The sequence below is a fragment of the Trichoderma evansii genome, assembly GCF_050947405.1.
Source record: "Trichoderma evansii strain SZMC 28006 chromosome Unknown GGI43scaffold_5, whole genome shotgun sequence".
In the NCBI taxonomy this organism is placed as follows: domain Eukaryota; kingdom Fungi; phylum Ascomycota; class Sordariomycetes; order Hypocreales; family Hypocreaceae; genus Trichoderma; species Trichoderma evansii.
In genome coordinates, this window is record NW_028145201.1 from 45,687 (window position 1) to 59,766 (window position 14,080).

Here is a 14,080-nt window from a genome sequence, read left to right on the forward strand (position 1 = left end):
CACTTGTAATATTGCGTTCTCTTATATACTAAAATTCATCATACAATAGCTTCAAATTGTACTAGGATTTTCTTTTTCTTAAGCTATTAAAATTGGACAATCAAGATTCAGCCTAGCCTCACAAACCGTCGTAATATTCTTCAATTCAAGTGCACAGCAAGCTTTAGCATAGTAACGAATGTATTATGTGCATTAAATAGCCCTCATCGTATTCCTATCATTCGGTCCCTATCTGATGGTATAGCTGTGACAGCTGTTAGATATCACGGCATACTTAACGGTACTGTTTCTTCCAAAGACTAATTTTTGTCCCAGTTATCTTTGGTAGTCTAGTTTTGCCTCTTTCATCTAGTAAGAAATTTATCTTCTGACTCATAAAGTGAAATCTTCAATTAGCAAAGACATACCAAGAATTTTACTTATTCTGTTCGTATGCAGCGTCACCATATTTAAAATCGACAAAGGACGAAACAGCCTCTTCAGGCTCGCGCTTCTTGTTATTCTGCTCGTAGGCAGCGTCACCATATTTGAAATCGACAAAGGACGAAACAGCCTCTTCGGGCTCGCGCTTCTTGTTATTCTGCTCGTAGGCAGCGTCACCATATTTGAAGTTGACAAAAGACGAAACGGCTTCACCATCAGGTGCTCCAGTGTTCTCTGTGGCCTGTTAGCTCATTGCGCCTACAGCAAGCAGAGAGAGACAGACTAGTCACTGGGGCGGCAGAAACCACTGCTGCTAAGACAACACAAGCGATAGAGTAGTGCATATTGAATATTATAGGATGACCGAAAAAAAGTTTGGCTACAATAATAGTAGTTTTATATAAAATGATGAGCATGAAGGATAGGAAATAGTGCTCTCTTAAATAGCTTACATAGGTGCGCGGTGCCTGCCTCAAAGCCCACACCAAAAAAACAACAAAAAAGAATACCTAGATTGGTCGCTATCGATGGTTCCTGCTGGCCTGTTCTGTCTCTTTCGTAAATATGCACTAGATAATCTAGTAGCTGTACTATATTACTGCGTTGATTATGCAGCGCTAGAATATCAATATTGTTCCTGCGGAGCAAAGGGAGGGGGTTAAGGGAGCACGTCAAGAACTTTGCACCGGCTACTCTGGTCGATCCAACATACGGTTAAAGTAGCCTGGGGGGCACTGTGGAATTTGCGTGACTCATTTATATTATGAATAAATTAAAATGACATGTATACCGGCGTTAAGGTCACTCCATAGGTGGCTTAACCTCATTTGAATGAAGTGTACATTATCTATCAAGCCACTTCATAGCGCCAATGCGGCATATACACCCTCTTGTACGCTTAGTAAACCTCCAAACATTCTTCGTTGAAAATTGCGATCTTCTGAGTCTGGCGAGGCTTGCATGCTTTACCGTATCCTTTCTCTATCTATCCTATTTAAGAGATATAATTTCGACCTTGAGTGGTTGATATTTTGAAAGTGAAAATAGAGAGTCTTTGCTATTATGTCATCCATTGATGCAAGCTACTCCCGTCTGGAAGACTCCACGAGTGAGTCCATCGTGGTAGATTCAACTGATGAACATTGTTACAAATGCAAGCAGCGTAAAGTCCATCTCTTCTGGATAGCTGGAATTATTATTTCTTTTCTCTTTGGCTCCTTGTGGGCTGGGCTTTTGCTACGAATGGAGACTCAAGTTACGAAGTATCAACATCAAAATTTAGAATACAGTTGGTATACCTATTTACGCGCTACAGGCTACCCAGAAAACTAACAGATACAACAGAACCGGCTGTTGAGCATTGTGGGGAACGGCGCCTAGTTGAACTTGAAGGAGATTTCAAAGCCCCGTCAAAATGGCGAGGATATCCCAGCGATGCTATCGACACTGCATGGAAGAGCATCACTGATGGTATGTGTGCCCACTTGCATCAAAGTTAGATCAAAGGAAGAGCAAAAATAGAATTAATAACACGATCAATACAGTGGGAGCGATGGTGGTCGAAGAGAAAGAGATAGAAAACCTAGGCAAGCTGCGCGATAGCTCAGTAGTCTTGAGCCATAATCAGCAATCTGGTTACATGGTGTCTATTGAGGCATTTCATCAGGTGCATTGCTTGGTACATCACACTTCAAATGGCCCGTTTTAGTGTGAATAAATGTGTGGTTGACTCACAAACAATGGCAGGATCTCTTGCGTAAGTACTCGTATATCGATTACTATAAAGCCAAAGAGCCCGACTTCTTCAATAGTCCCAATGTCCGCACCCATGCTGGTATGCCATGCTGCTCCTTTTTCTTTAAGCTTCTGAGAAAAATTCATTTCGACTAATTGATTAGATCACTGCATTGAGCTTTTGCGCCAGGTACTCATGTGTTCTGCTGACCTTCGTCTTATCACATATGATTGGGTGGATAGTGCAGGATTTCCGTGGCCTGATTTTAGCACAAGAAATATGTGTAGGGACTATTCAAAGGTAATGGGATGGGCAAAAGATCATGTTTTCTTAACAAACTCTAGCAAAGGACTGGTCCAAAAACCTCTGAATGTGCCTGTACGGCACCTCCCGGAATTTTGATCGGTTTATCCAGCTGTGCAAGTTTAGTTTGTCGAGGCTGATATTGCGGATGTGCCGATCGAGAATTGGATGCGTTGTAATACTGACCATCTTTATACATTCATTTTAAATTTAATTTACTCTTTTAAAAAAAAAAAGGATGCTATATGTAATTTAATTGCGAAATGAGGCTTCCAGACGTAAATGTATAGAATGAGCCTCGCAGATCGATTAGAATATATTCCTTACCTGGCTCTACGGTAATAAAGTCTAAAGTACAACCGTATTTTGCATATTCCATTCACTTATCTTGTCATAGTTCCTGCATTTTCGGTGATTATTGAAATTAGCATGTTCCCCTCTCTCACTGTAATCTAGCTCAAGCAGTAATAATGTCACGTCGCTGGTGCACATTAAGCTGATCCGAAGAGCCTCAATGCAATGATCCACATGACTTCTTATAATGGTAGGATCATGATGAAAGTCGTTAAGGACTGTGTCATATACATCCATATACGTGTATCGGCGAATTACATCCTTGTGCATCGTCAGGTGGATGGTTTAATCAATGAGATATGTGTGCTCAACGTACGAGACAATGTATCTGGTGGAAAGCCTCAAACATCGCAGCCACGCCGTTTCCTTTATCTTTAGGAGATAGACGCCATGCACTACCCATACTAAGGGTTTCAATCAATTGCGGAATCTTGTCTAGGGAGACATCCACGGCACCGACTAATTTTTTCTTGGTTTTTAGCATCACATAGGATATAGGTATTTTTGACTGAAACATAGTAACTTGGCCTTACCTTTCCAGAGCTCAGCCCACTTCTTGTCCATCTCAGGTGCCCGTGACCTCTATATTCTGATTTCCCAAACTGCTCATTCTGAACATTATACTCGATATACTCTACAGCCGTAAACGTAGGTGCTAAAGTAGGTTATTAGAATCTTTGAAGCTAAGGAAGAAGAAAGACGTCACGACAGAGTGCTGTCCTTACAATATGTCGAGACCTGCATGGCGCATTTCGCGTCTGAAATCGCCTTGGTGGTAACGGTAAACACAAGTGCAATAGAAGTACATAACATAATGAAAGACACAAAAAAGGCCACGAGCGAGCTATATTTGTACGATTCTGGAGTGTCTGCTCTCTGGCATCTTGCTTTACGTCTGATGATAACGGCTTGTACTCAAATTTGCCTGATCCTTGGCTAGGAAAGAAGGAGAATGCCATATTGGCCCAGTTTTGTAACAATCTTCAATAAGAAGAGAGCATTCGACTCCGTTTGTAAACAAGAACCTAACATATGGTATAGGATAGGACGGCAAAAGCTGGAGCGAAGATAGGATCCTCGGAGTGCAGATACGTATTTCCGTAACTGCCGCACAAGGTCTCGGGCAGGATCCGACGACTTCGTATATGTACTATGCATCCATGCAACCGAACCAACATGCAGAGTAATTCTGGCTTGCATGGTCACCAGAACATCTCGGATCCTGGTCTGCGGGGGAATTCGTTTCAACTAATCAGAGCTTCCCATCAGAAGTTCCAAGATTCCAAAACTGGTCACCCTGATAATAATTATGCCTCTATTCCGACCCTCCTTCTTTCTTTCTTTTTTTTGTGTGTATGTGAGCTTGGTTACGAGGATCACTCTACTGTTCAACTTTTGTCGCCGCCTTCAACCTTCGACGTGACTCCTTGATCTCTGGAGATTGTTTCATATAACTCTCTGCTCTTTACTCTTCCACGATTCATGGTTCACATTAGGAAAATGCTGCCATCATTTATTGTACACAAGTGGGCAGCGCGCCTTTTCCCCTTCGCCTCAAAAACCACCAATGGTGAGGAAGTTGAACATGAAGACGATGAGTCTGCGGGTCCGCTCTTGAAAGACTCAATAAGCGCACAAATGCAAACACATGCTCAATGGCAAAATGATACCTCGTCTGCTTCAAGAACTCTCACCTGGCCCTGGGAAATCTCAACGTTACTCTTAGGAGTCACCACTCTAACGCTCCTCTTTTTATTGTTCAAGCGAGACTCTTGTCATGATGATTTTAGGGCAGGATTTGAAACTGATCTAGGTATGTCTCACAACAGAATATAAATGACAGCCTGGGACAAATTGTTCCAATCGCTGACGGTAAAATAGATCCAGCTCTTCCTACCATTCACACCAAGAGGGTTCGATTTAATGCGGCCTTGGCCTACGACTCGAACGGGACCGTCGTCATTGAGCATGATCCAGGCGAGGAAGTATGGACTGGCGACCCTAGCCCGCAAATGGATGCTCTTTGGAACAAACTTGAGGCGGGTATGGTTTCCCTGTGCGCTCTTGCAATGCGACACTTCTAACTGGAGTGGTATGGCACATAGCATCAGGGGTCTATCTCCATGGTCAAGAAGCTGACGCAGTTCGGGGCCTGACGCAACTGGATAACGGCTACTGGGTCACCGGTCTTGATGTTTTTCACCAATTGCATTGCTTAGTAAGTCAACGAAATAATTTGTATGACGCGGCACTGACTATTATGTGTAGAATCAGATTCGAAAAGCATTATATCCTGAATACTACTCTAAATCCAGTAGCCCACATGTCCACAAACTTCATTTTGGTATAGTCTGCCATATCTGCATTGAACTCACTTGCCTTACTAACAAAACAAGAGCACTGTCTTGATTACGTCCGCCAAGCCATAATGTGTAATGCGGATGCGACGCCAGTAAAATTTGTATATTTTAGCGCACACAGACAGTATGGACCCGATTTTCGGACTGAACATACCTGTAGAGATATTAATAGCCTCCTGGAATGGTCATTGAGTCGATCGAAGCCACAAGTGAAAGGGCCAGAAGTAGGAGCCTCTCCAACAATACATCCATTACCATAGTGGTTTATTCCATTTTTCTTTGCGATTTCAAAATATAAGTTTCCAATGAAGTTTATCATCTTATACAATCAAAAATAGATGCACGCAGTCTCTACGGGTTGAAATACCACAAGCTTACTCGACTAAATGAGACCTTGTACTCTGTATCCTTTCCTTATTTAATAATTTGATAAAGAAAGCCGATATAGAAGTTAGAGCTAATTTCATTTGCTAGTGTATCTACCATATACTGTACTCCTAGAGAAAGGAGTATAGTAACAACATCAACTCGTATTTGGAGATTTCTGGCTACCTACTGTAAGTTAGATGCGGTGCCCCACTTCACAGTCGCATCAGGCGGGATGCTCATGCCGATTTCCCAATAAAGAGGGGATAGTATATACGGTTTTGTTAGACTCCATATAAATAATAAATAAGTCCCACTACTAAATTATAGAAGACCTAACAGCATGAGGAGGAACTTTGGTAATTGTACCTCTGTAGAACCAACAGCATAAGGATTAATTTGAGCTATTTAAAGACCAACGACATTAGAGCAGATTACTAATATAAAATTCAATTGCATAAGGAACTTTTGCAATCTGGGAACCAACAGCATATGTAGGGCGGTAGGAATTCATCATAGTTTTAATAATCTAACCAATCAAAACTAAGTAATCTCATGCAGGGCTCAAAATAACAGGATTTACAGCACAAAAAGATTGACATTAACTTGGACTTGGAAACTAATGTCAATAGCCAGGGTATCTTTTTAGAGATGTATAGTATTACCTATTTTTATTCCCTGTAAAAATTAAAATTGTAACGTCACATACTGTATTATACTTCAGGTTTATATTATTTTTATTTATTACTTAAGCATTTTAAATTAAACGAACAAACAATACTAAATAGTTTTGTATATGAGCTTGAAAAAGTCCAAATTAGCGGTTATTATCTTTGCACTATTACTTCAGGCTATATTTACCGAAAAAAATAATTCCCTACAGAATAACGTATTTTTAAAAAGTCTATTCCGCTTTACCTAAGTCACGATTTCTCTCAAACAAGCTATTATCTTTACTCTATTTGGGCTTTATGAGGCTGTATTATGCTCGCCTGTTGGGTCATCAGATGTAGATCAAACGGTAAGAATATGTTTGACATTACTTAGCCTTTCATTATTAACAAGTGGCTTTAGGATAATTCTACTCCTATCAGCAGCCCCCCTCCAGGTGAATATAAATTCTTGTGTGGTTCGAAAGCCGAAACAGAGAAATGCACCGGTGAACCATATAATTACCGCTACAGTCTTGAGGGAAACGTTGGTAAAGACCTGCCACTTCCAGACGAATGTGAAAATGGTACAAACGCCTGTGACTGTTATTGGGTTTCCACATAATAATATATATATATATATATATAAGCTATTCAACCAGTGCTTGTTTAATAGTACATACCTCCTATTATAACCGGAGAATAGTATATTATATTACAAACTTACAATAAATCTTTTACTACGCTATACCAAAAACAGAATAAGAAATCAATTTATACAGGGATGAATAAAGAAACGCAGTTTAACTCTCAGTATGTAAAGAATCTAAGAGTATTCACTAAGCTGGCGTTGGGACGTAAAGAGAATAAATTTCTCTTGTTACAAAGAAATTTTATACATCCAATTGTTTTATAAACTATTTTACTTCAAAAATCTTATAGAAAAAAGAGGGGGCGGGTGAGATGGGTAAAAAAGGAATTTTCTATTACTTGCGGTTTTGCGGTTTTGGCATTGTCGCAGCTTATTAGTCTATTTTCTTTTTTCTTATGATTGGTTTATCGGCTTATCGGCCTATTGTAATTCCTTTGCATTTACCCCGCAGCTTTATATTGAATGTATATATTACGCTGTTGAATAACATAACGCACAATTGTTACCCTTCGAGAAACAATGTCTAAAGGAACTCCCTTATATATACCAAACTTCGGCATTCTTTATTTCTAAGTAAGTAAGTAAAAAGCTGTATTATTATTTTACATATATATAATGCAAGCATCTAATACACTTTTATCTATAGATTATATCCTTTTGACCATGTCTCTGCCAACTACGTCATTGGAGACTGTAGGTCAAGAAGAGCCAAATCCACGAACACACTATCCTGTCCCAAATGTCGATGTTATATACCATAATATGCACGCCGCATCTGACTTCCGTACATTGCGCGGGGCCGGAAATGGTACTGTGGAGGAGGAGCTGATTAAAGCAGCAGACTATGTTAAGAACGGATGCTTTAAGATTGTGAGCATTAGCGCTAGCAAGAACTCATTTGTAGTAGTTTGTTCTACGCCACTTTCTATCAAAGAACTTCATGAAAAGGGATTTAGATGTGCGTAAATAGTAGGGAAAAGGTTATGCTTTATATTAAAAGGGATAACTCAATATTACATACTATCATTTTTATAGAGCTTCTGTGATGAAAGATGCGTTGAATCTATTCACGATTCCAAATCTAATATTAAGACTTACTCAACAAGGTGGGTTTATGGTGTTGGCAGAGTAAGTAAAGAAATTAAAATAACAATAGCAATAGAGAAGTAGCACTAAGAAGAGGTGGCTGTGAAGACGGTTTCATTATCTACATTTTTAATCTGCTTGTCTTTATAGTTGGCCCGCATGTTTATGTAGTTCATAGTAAATATCCCATAATACGATTGTAAGAATATGTAATTGATACAAAGAGAAGCAGCTGAAACCTGAGGTTTAGTAATACTCATTGTGTTGTCAGTATAATTTATGGAGGCTAATTAGTGTTAATAAAATTACTTATTACTACCTTTACTGGTCTGCCTATATTAATATGGATTTAGAGCGGCTCCTTAAAAACTATGCTTATGCTACGAATAGATAACCGCTTTCTTGCATCTAGCAGTACACTTGTCGCATTAATTCAACGTCAACATACTCTCTGGGAGAGTAGTTCCCATCTGTTGGACGATGGAAAGGAATTCTTCAGATGAAATTCCAATGTCATCAAGATATTCCATGTTCCCATCGAGTGTTGGTGATTGATTGCCGAGATCTCCAGTCATTTCAAGCATCGCGCTTGGCTCACCTCTCGACGCGGCGAGCAATCTGTCTTGCTCTTCGTTCGTTTTCCTCACAAGATCAGCAGCAATTCCGGCCGAATAAAGTAGGTGTAGCGTCTGATGGCCTTGCTGCTGTACCTCTGCAACCAACTCCTGACACAAAGTCTCTACATGGGATAGTTCTGTTCTCCTCGCCCTAGCGACTCGACTCCCTCGCGAAACAAAGCCGTCTAAGATTTGATGCGCTAACTGACGGCTCTTTTGGTAATCTTCCACGCCCGGGAAGAGGGCATCAGCTATAGTTAGGTGAAGAGCAGCTCCGAATGCGAACTCGATATCATACGGTAAAAAAGACTCTGGAAGAGATGTTCAGTATTTAATCATATTTCAAGACTACTCATAGGCATACCGAGAAGGCTATACTCGCTGGTTAATATCTGAACAGTTTTGACAGCTGATTTGATACCAGTCGAAATGACTGCCCCTGTCTTTGCCAAAAAGCTGTCCCAGTTCTCATTCCCTGGATGCTCCAGCATATCAAGCCGTTCTTTGAGAATTGAGAAAAGTAGGGGACGTGTGGCTACTATTACACACTGTAGTGAGTTAGAGTCTGCATTTATAACCTTTCACGGTAGATATAAAACAATTTTGCAGCAGAAAGAGACCAACCTGATGATATAGTAAAGTTAAATAGCTGGTACTCCGAGGGATCGTACCCACGGAGCTCTGTAACTTGAGTTTGATAATCCTTTCAATCTCTTGAGCATGCCGGGCCAAGGTATGCAGTATAGATCTCGTTTGCTCTAGAAATGTCGCCAAAGGAGTAATAGTGGGTTGATATACGGCTACTCTCGTAAATTAGATAATGAATCGCCAATGCGGAAAGAAGAGCCGAGTTTGGGCTTACTGGTCAGAATAACAGACAGCAAATTCGAGAGATTCACCTGAAGGCTCCGAGCACTATCCAGTGGGGAGGCTGCGTTTGGAGAAGGGACTGGTGTCGTGATATCACTATCCTTCACAGACATCGGAATTCCAAGAGAGCATGAAAAATGCCTGTCCATAATATATAATGTCCACCAGAGGTCGCGGCAATAGGCAGCTGTCTCTGGTCCCAAATCTTGTTCAGGTAGCTCAGTGTGTAGACCTTCAAGCTGTGCAATACAGATCGCCTGTCCTAACTGTCGCAAAAGCATGTAAAGTTAGCGATATGTCTCTAGAATGGTAGTGTATTTAGGCATAGACAGTTCTTACATAGATATGAGCTGCCTCCCTTTCTGCAACTGAGAATAGGTACAGGGACACCAGAATCAAGACCTCGATGGCTAAGAGACTATCTTTCCACAGGCTAGTAGTGTTGGGGATCAAGGCCATGGCTCGTGCGAAGAGCTTTGCGCCAGGAGGTTCCTCGCTATCTACTGGCGGCGCATGAAATGCTGTTCCGAATGCAAGGATTAAGAGAAACTTAGCAAACCAGAGTTGGCATTTGGCCACCTTCTCCGAAGCATTGGCATAGAACTCTCGTATCTCATTCTCAAATTCCTGTTCTTTGAACAACCGATAAACATGACTGAGATGAAATTTGACGGTGTTGAAAAAGTAGATGGCGTGATTTAGTGAGGGTAGACCGCTGATATCGGGAGGGTTGCTGGGAGAGCTGGCTTCCCACGTCAAAGTATAAACATCTGGATCTACCACATTGGGCGGAAGGGAGGGGTCTTCAGGGTGTAATCTTTCCCTAAGTAAGTGTATTAGACGCATCGTGTAAGACCACGTCGACCATGGAGCTAGCCATACTGCCATCCAGCTGTGTTAGATTTTTTGCGAAGAATCCAGCGGGATATATGGGAAGTCATGACTTACTCCAGGTGCGTCTATTCTTTTGACTGTTTCTGATAATTTTGACGGGCATTGGATATACGTCAGGCCAAACATCAAAAGGGGTAGAACCATTTGGATATTGCGGTGTGGTGACGGGGTTGGGGTCGATTTCGGTTTGCTGAGCTGCGTGAACCGTAGATGCTGGAGAGATAAAAGCGGCCCTGCCATCGGACTCGCTATTCACGATAGTATTGATGCCAATTACGGCGTTGTCAGAGAGTCCCTGCCAGGGTGGAGCGTCTTCCTGGCTTAAAATATCTCGAATCTCGCATGAACGTGAAACGTTGTATGGTTGTGATGTCCGCTCTGGTCCTAGGTGTTGTGTGACTGAACCCGGGTGTTGTGCAGCTGGTCCTGTGTGTTGTGCGACTGGTCCTGAGTTCTGTGCGACTGGTGAACGAAAATACCCTGCAGCCTGCGCTAGGGAGTCGAGATTGTACGTTGAGGACGGCCGTTGATTCTCTTCGGCCTGCTTCTGTAGATCTTGGAGATATCTTTTTTACGAGATCCATCGTATGAGCATTAGGTAGTCAGAGGAAGGCGGGGAGGAAGTGTGGGACGACTTACTTCTCCGATACCAAGATCTTGTTATTGCCGACTGCAAACTGGCATTGGATTGAACGTCGTTGGCAGTTCTGGCAGGGATCTCTTCCGGAACACTTTATCTTACTTTGGCGACAAGCGATACAGCTATATAGATATAAATCGCATGTAAGTGCTAGAAACTTTGTCCCCTGAGGCAAGGGACATGAAAGAGAATGGTATCCATTGTACTTACGCGTTGGCAGTCCGCCTCGATTTCCGTTGGGAAGGTCGCGTCTCTGATTCCATCGAAATGACAATGTAGGTATGATTTAGATTACTCTGGTGTGTTCGTGACAAGCGGGATGGCCTGCCGATGGGCTGCGCAAATGGAAGCGAGAAGGTGAATCATGGAAGGCGGAGTTCGTCGGGTTCGGGGGATTGGCGCTGTGGTACAAAAACTTTGCCACACCCCACAATGCAATGCGGGGGAGAATGTACTACTTTACAACTACAATGGGGAACCCCCGCTAGTGTTTCCATGGTCCTGGAATGTGGCGGGGAGGGGTGGCCATAAAATAAGAGGCGAGGTGTGCCCTGGCCATGAGATGTCTAGAGTCGAGGGTCGGGATGATCGAAGCTGAAGGCATACTACATAAACAATGTAGGCTGTCCTAGCTTATATCTGTTTTGACAGCTTCTATTTCTATTCATTGTATTCTCGCGTGTCGTTTTGTAATTTCTAGACTCCAGGCACTCTTTTCATCCTGAGCGAAGAATATACATGTATCTTCGACAGAGGCTCAGTTGATGCGTGTATTTTGTAGAGCTTTTACAATTTCTTTCAGCACATGGGCAATTACAGTTCAATGGTTGTTATTATTAAAAAGCGTGAGTGAAAACTTGATTGGATCTCCTTTTCTTTTATTAAATAGTGAATAACCGATACGTTCAATATAAATCGAGAAATCAGCGAGGCCATATACTTCAAAACTTCCCACATAAGTGAAAACATGGAGCTCTTCTATCAATTCTTCGCACTAGTTTAGTGGTCTTATCCCCGCAGTCTCCTCTGCTCGGCTACTGACATTAAGAGAGGTCGTATTGGGGCATCTCAATACAATAACACACTCCGACCGATCATCGGAATCTGCGCCAGCGTCCGATGGTGGGGGTAGTGGCCTCCACACCTTAGCGTCGGGTTTGTCGGATGCATGGCTATACAGAACTGGGACATAGGCCTGCGTATTTTCCCAATCTAGCATCAGTCGTATTATACCCCAAAAGGAAATGATGAACGCTGTAATTAATATAATTGCAATATGGCCATTATATCTGCCAGAGGTGAATGACCAACCTATTTCAAACTTTTGTTAGGTTTTTGGCATATTTTTTTCCTGTGAGAGATAACCCGGAATAGAAAGTCAAATGTTCGACGTGATAGTCATAGGTGCTGGCTTCAGCGGCCTTCAAGCGGCTTACTCTGCCCAGCAAGCTGGCCTCTCTGTCGCCGTCGTCGAAGCTAGAGACCGTGTTGGCGGCAAAAGCTGGACGGTCCCGTTATCCAATGGACGTGGTGTTGCTGATCTTGGAGCAGCATGGGTGAACGACACCCTTCAGCCCCGGGTCTGGTCTTATATCAACCGCTTCGGCCTCAGGGACAAAGTGACCAAACAAAGACTGGGACATACGGCTGTACTGATGTTAGCTGATGGAAAACGGATCGAGTTCCCTCAAGGAACCACTCCTGAGGTGAGGTATCAGTCTGTAATTCGCAGGTTGAGCGCGAGACATCACGCTTTGATAGATGGCTAACCCATTCCGTTTCAGTTTCTGCCAGAAGACAAGGCGAATCTTGAGAGAATCCGAGACCACATCCAGAGAGAGTCATTGAAGCCCAATGGTCTGCGGCCAGAAGACGATCAGGTGTCCCTAGACCAGTATGTTCGCTCGCTCGGTGGATCCCCTCAAACATTAAAAATGGTCAACCTATGGACTCGCGTTATGCACGGTATCGAGTCCACAGAAGAATCCGCCGCTTGGTTCATAGACTACTGCCGCTCCAATCGTGGCCTTTTAGCCGTCCGCGCAGATGATCACACAGGCGGCAACTATATGCGACTCTCCGTCGGCACGCAGTCGATCGCCAAGGGCATTGCTAACCTTGTTGGACGCGTAAATATTCATCTCTCTTCACCAGTCACCTCTATCAAAGATACAAAATCTCACGTTACCATAATTGCGGCCAACGGCAAGACTTTCGAGGCTAAGAAGGTCATCATTTCCATCCCTAGCACAATGTACAAAGAGCTCAATTTCTCCCCTCCTCTCCCAGCAGCTATCCAGAAGGTCACCAACTCTACCCGGCTAGGGCACTATAATAAGGCCATAGTCGTTTACGAGCAGCCTTGGTGGAGGGATCTAGGATTTAATGGCTTCATTATGAGCTACCAAGGCCCAGCCTGTGTCGTCCGCGATACTAGTGTCGACGAGGAAGGCATCTATAGCTTCACCTGTTTTGTCAACGGCCAGCCCGGTGAGAAGTGGTCTAAAATGCATTCTCAAGAGCGTCGTGCAGCCATCTTGGATCAACTATCAGCATGCTTTAACCTAGGATGCGACTCTCAGGCACATCGCCCAGCTGAGTATATAGATCAAATTTGGCAGCATGAAACCTTTAGCAGAGGTGCTTTAGCGCCCGTCACTGCTATTGGTGACTACACGGAATTCTCTGATGTTTACGGGAAGCCTGTTAACAACATCCATTTTGTTGGAACCGAATATTCTAAGGACTGGAAGGGTTACATGGAGGGTGCTCTTGCATCCGGAGAAAAGGGTGCTGATGAGGTTATTATTGCTCTTCGAGAGCCCATATCAACACCCAAGTTGTAAGGCTGAGCTTTTAATATTTCAGAGATGATTTTAACATTGGGATTAAACTATGTTACATCGATAGCGCTACGGTTTTGATCTATGAAGTCATGAAATTGTATCTACATTACAAATGACCCTTGCTCTGTCTCTAGCTCTGTATGGTTTCAGTTAAGGAGCGTATCAGTATTTGGCAAAGTGTATACGTCTTCTCTAATTTTTGTAGGCGGCTGATGTGATATTTCATGACTTTTTGCGTTGCGCAACCATAAGCGGGCAAGTTGATATAGCTATCGCCAAATCTT

At 42.7% G+C, this 14,080-nt stretch overlaps 7 protein-coding genes across 7 annotated transcripts; 4 read left to right on the forward strand and 3 right to left on the reverse strand.

Moving 5' to 3' along the window:
• Window positions 1-162: 162 nt before the first annotated feature.
• Window positions 163-796, reverse strand: GGI43DRAFT_399066 (uncharacterized protein; the record flags this gene model as incomplete). The annotated part of the gene is made up of 3 exons (XM_083205297.1): window positions 707-796; window positions 408-657; window positions 163-341 (listed from the first exon to the last, which is right to left on the reverse strand). Coding segments are annotated over exons 1-2 (299 nt in total), but the record flags the coding sequence as incomplete, so codon positions are not given.
• Window positions 797-1,485: 689 nt separating this feature from the next.
• On the forward strand, window positions 1,486-2,313 carry GGI43DRAFT_381571 (uncharacterized protein; the record flags this gene model as incomplete). Its single annotated transcript, XM_083203138.1, has 4 exons — window positions 1,486-1,531; window positions 1,768-1,893; window positions 1,968-2,101; window positions 2,170-2,313. The coding sequence occupies 4 exons, from the start codon at window positions 1,486-1,488 to the stop codon at window positions 2,311-2,313; spliced, it is 450 nt and encodes a 149-aa protein (XP_083062403.1).
• Window positions 2,314-3,063: 750 nt separating this feature from the next.
• On the reverse strand, window positions 3,064-3,413 carry GGI43DRAFT_305980 (uncharacterized protein). The gene is made up of 2 exons (XM_083201610.1): window positions 3,349-3,413; window positions 3,064-3,274 (listed from the first exon to the last, which is right to left on the reverse strand). The coding sequence occupies exons 1-2, from the start codon at window positions 3,377-3,379 to the stop codon at window positions 3,123-3,125; spliced, it is 183 nt and encodes a 60-aa protein (XP_083062404.1). The 5' UTR covers window positions 3,380-3,413; the 3' UTR covers window positions 3,064-3,122.
• Window positions 3,414-4,315: 902 nt separating this feature from the next.
• GGI43DRAFT_381572 (uncharacterized protein) lies at window positions 4,316-4,899 on the forward strand (the record flags this gene model as incomplete). Its single annotated transcript, XM_083203139.1, has 2 exons — window positions 4,316-4,628; window positions 4,697-4,899. The coding sequence occupies 2 exons, from the start codon at window positions 4,316-4,318 to the stop codon at window positions 4,897-4,899; spliced, it is 516 nt and encodes a 171-aa protein (XP_083062405.1).
• A 2,451-nt stretch (window positions 4,900-7,350) lies between these two features.
• Window positions 7,351-7,875, forward strand: GGI43DRAFT_399074 (uncharacterized protein). The gene is made up of 2 exons (XM_083205298.1): window positions 7,351-7,420; window positions 7,490-7,875. The coding sequence occupies exon 2, from the start codon at window positions 7,507-7,509 to the stop codon at window positions 7,807-7,809; it is 303 nt and encodes a 100-aa protein (XP_083062406.1). The 5' UTR covers window positions 7,351-7,420; window positions 7,490-7,506; the 3' UTR covers window positions 7,810-7,875.
• Window positions 7,876-8,217: 342 nt separating this feature from the next.
• On the reverse strand, window positions 8,218-11,341 carry GGI43DRAFT_305999 (transcription factor domain-containing protein). The gene is made up of 8 exons (XM_083201611.1): window positions 11,161-11,341; window positions 10,950-11,072; window positions 10,365-10,876; window positions 9,756-10,297; window positions 9,409-9,682; window positions 9,171-9,346; window positions 8,911-9,094; window positions 8,218-8,857 (listed from the first exon to the last, which is right to left on the reverse strand). The coding sequence occupies exons 1-8, from the start codon at window positions 11,211-11,213 to the stop codon at window positions 8,358-8,360; spliced, it is 2,364 nt and encodes a 787-aa protein (XP_083062407.1). The 5' UTR covers window positions 11,214-11,341; the 3' UTR covers window positions 8,218-8,357.
• An 863-nt stretch (window positions 11,342-12,204) lies between these two features.
• GGI43DRAFT_432558 (flavin monoamine oxidase family protein) lies at window positions 12,205-13,796 on the forward strand (the record flags this gene model as incomplete). The annotated part of the gene is made up of 2 exons (XM_083209595.1): window positions 12,205-12,656; window positions 12,735-13,796. The coding sequence occupies exons 1-2, from the start codon at window positions 12,333-12,335 to the stop codon at window positions 13,794-13,796; spliced, it is 1,386 nt and encodes a 461-aa protein (XP_083062408.1). The 5' UTR covers window positions 12,205-12,332.
• Window positions 13,797-14,080: the final 284 nt, after the last annotated feature.

Excerpts from the sequence above, each read along its gene's own strand:
- GGI43DRAFT_305999 (XM_083201611.1), bottom strand. The coding sequence starts at position 11,213 with ATGGAATCAGAGACGCGACCTTCCCAACGGAAATCGAGGCGGACTGCC. Across the intron at positions 10,877-10,949 it reads AAGATCTTGGTATCGGAGAA|ATATCTCCAAGATCTACAGA; the intron begins GTAAGTCGTCCC and ends CTCGTAAAAAAG. Across the intron at positions 10,298-10,364 it reads AAAGAATAGACGCACCTGGA|TATGGCTAGCTCCATGGTCG; the intron begins GTAAGTCATGAC and ends GCTGGATGGCAG.
- GGI43DRAFT_305980 (XM_083201610.1), bottom strand. The coding sequence starts at position 3,379 with ATGGACAAGAAGTGGGCTGAGCTCTGGAAAG. Across the intron at positions 3,275-3,348 it reads GTGGGCTGAGCTCTGGAAAG|TCGGTGCCGTGGATGTCTCC; the intron begins GTAAGGCCAAGT and ends AGAAAAAATTAG.
- GGI43DRAFT_399074 (XM_083205298.1), top strand. The coding sequence starts at position 7,507 with ATGTCTCTGCCAACTACGTCATTGGAGACTGTAGGTCAAGAAGAGCCA.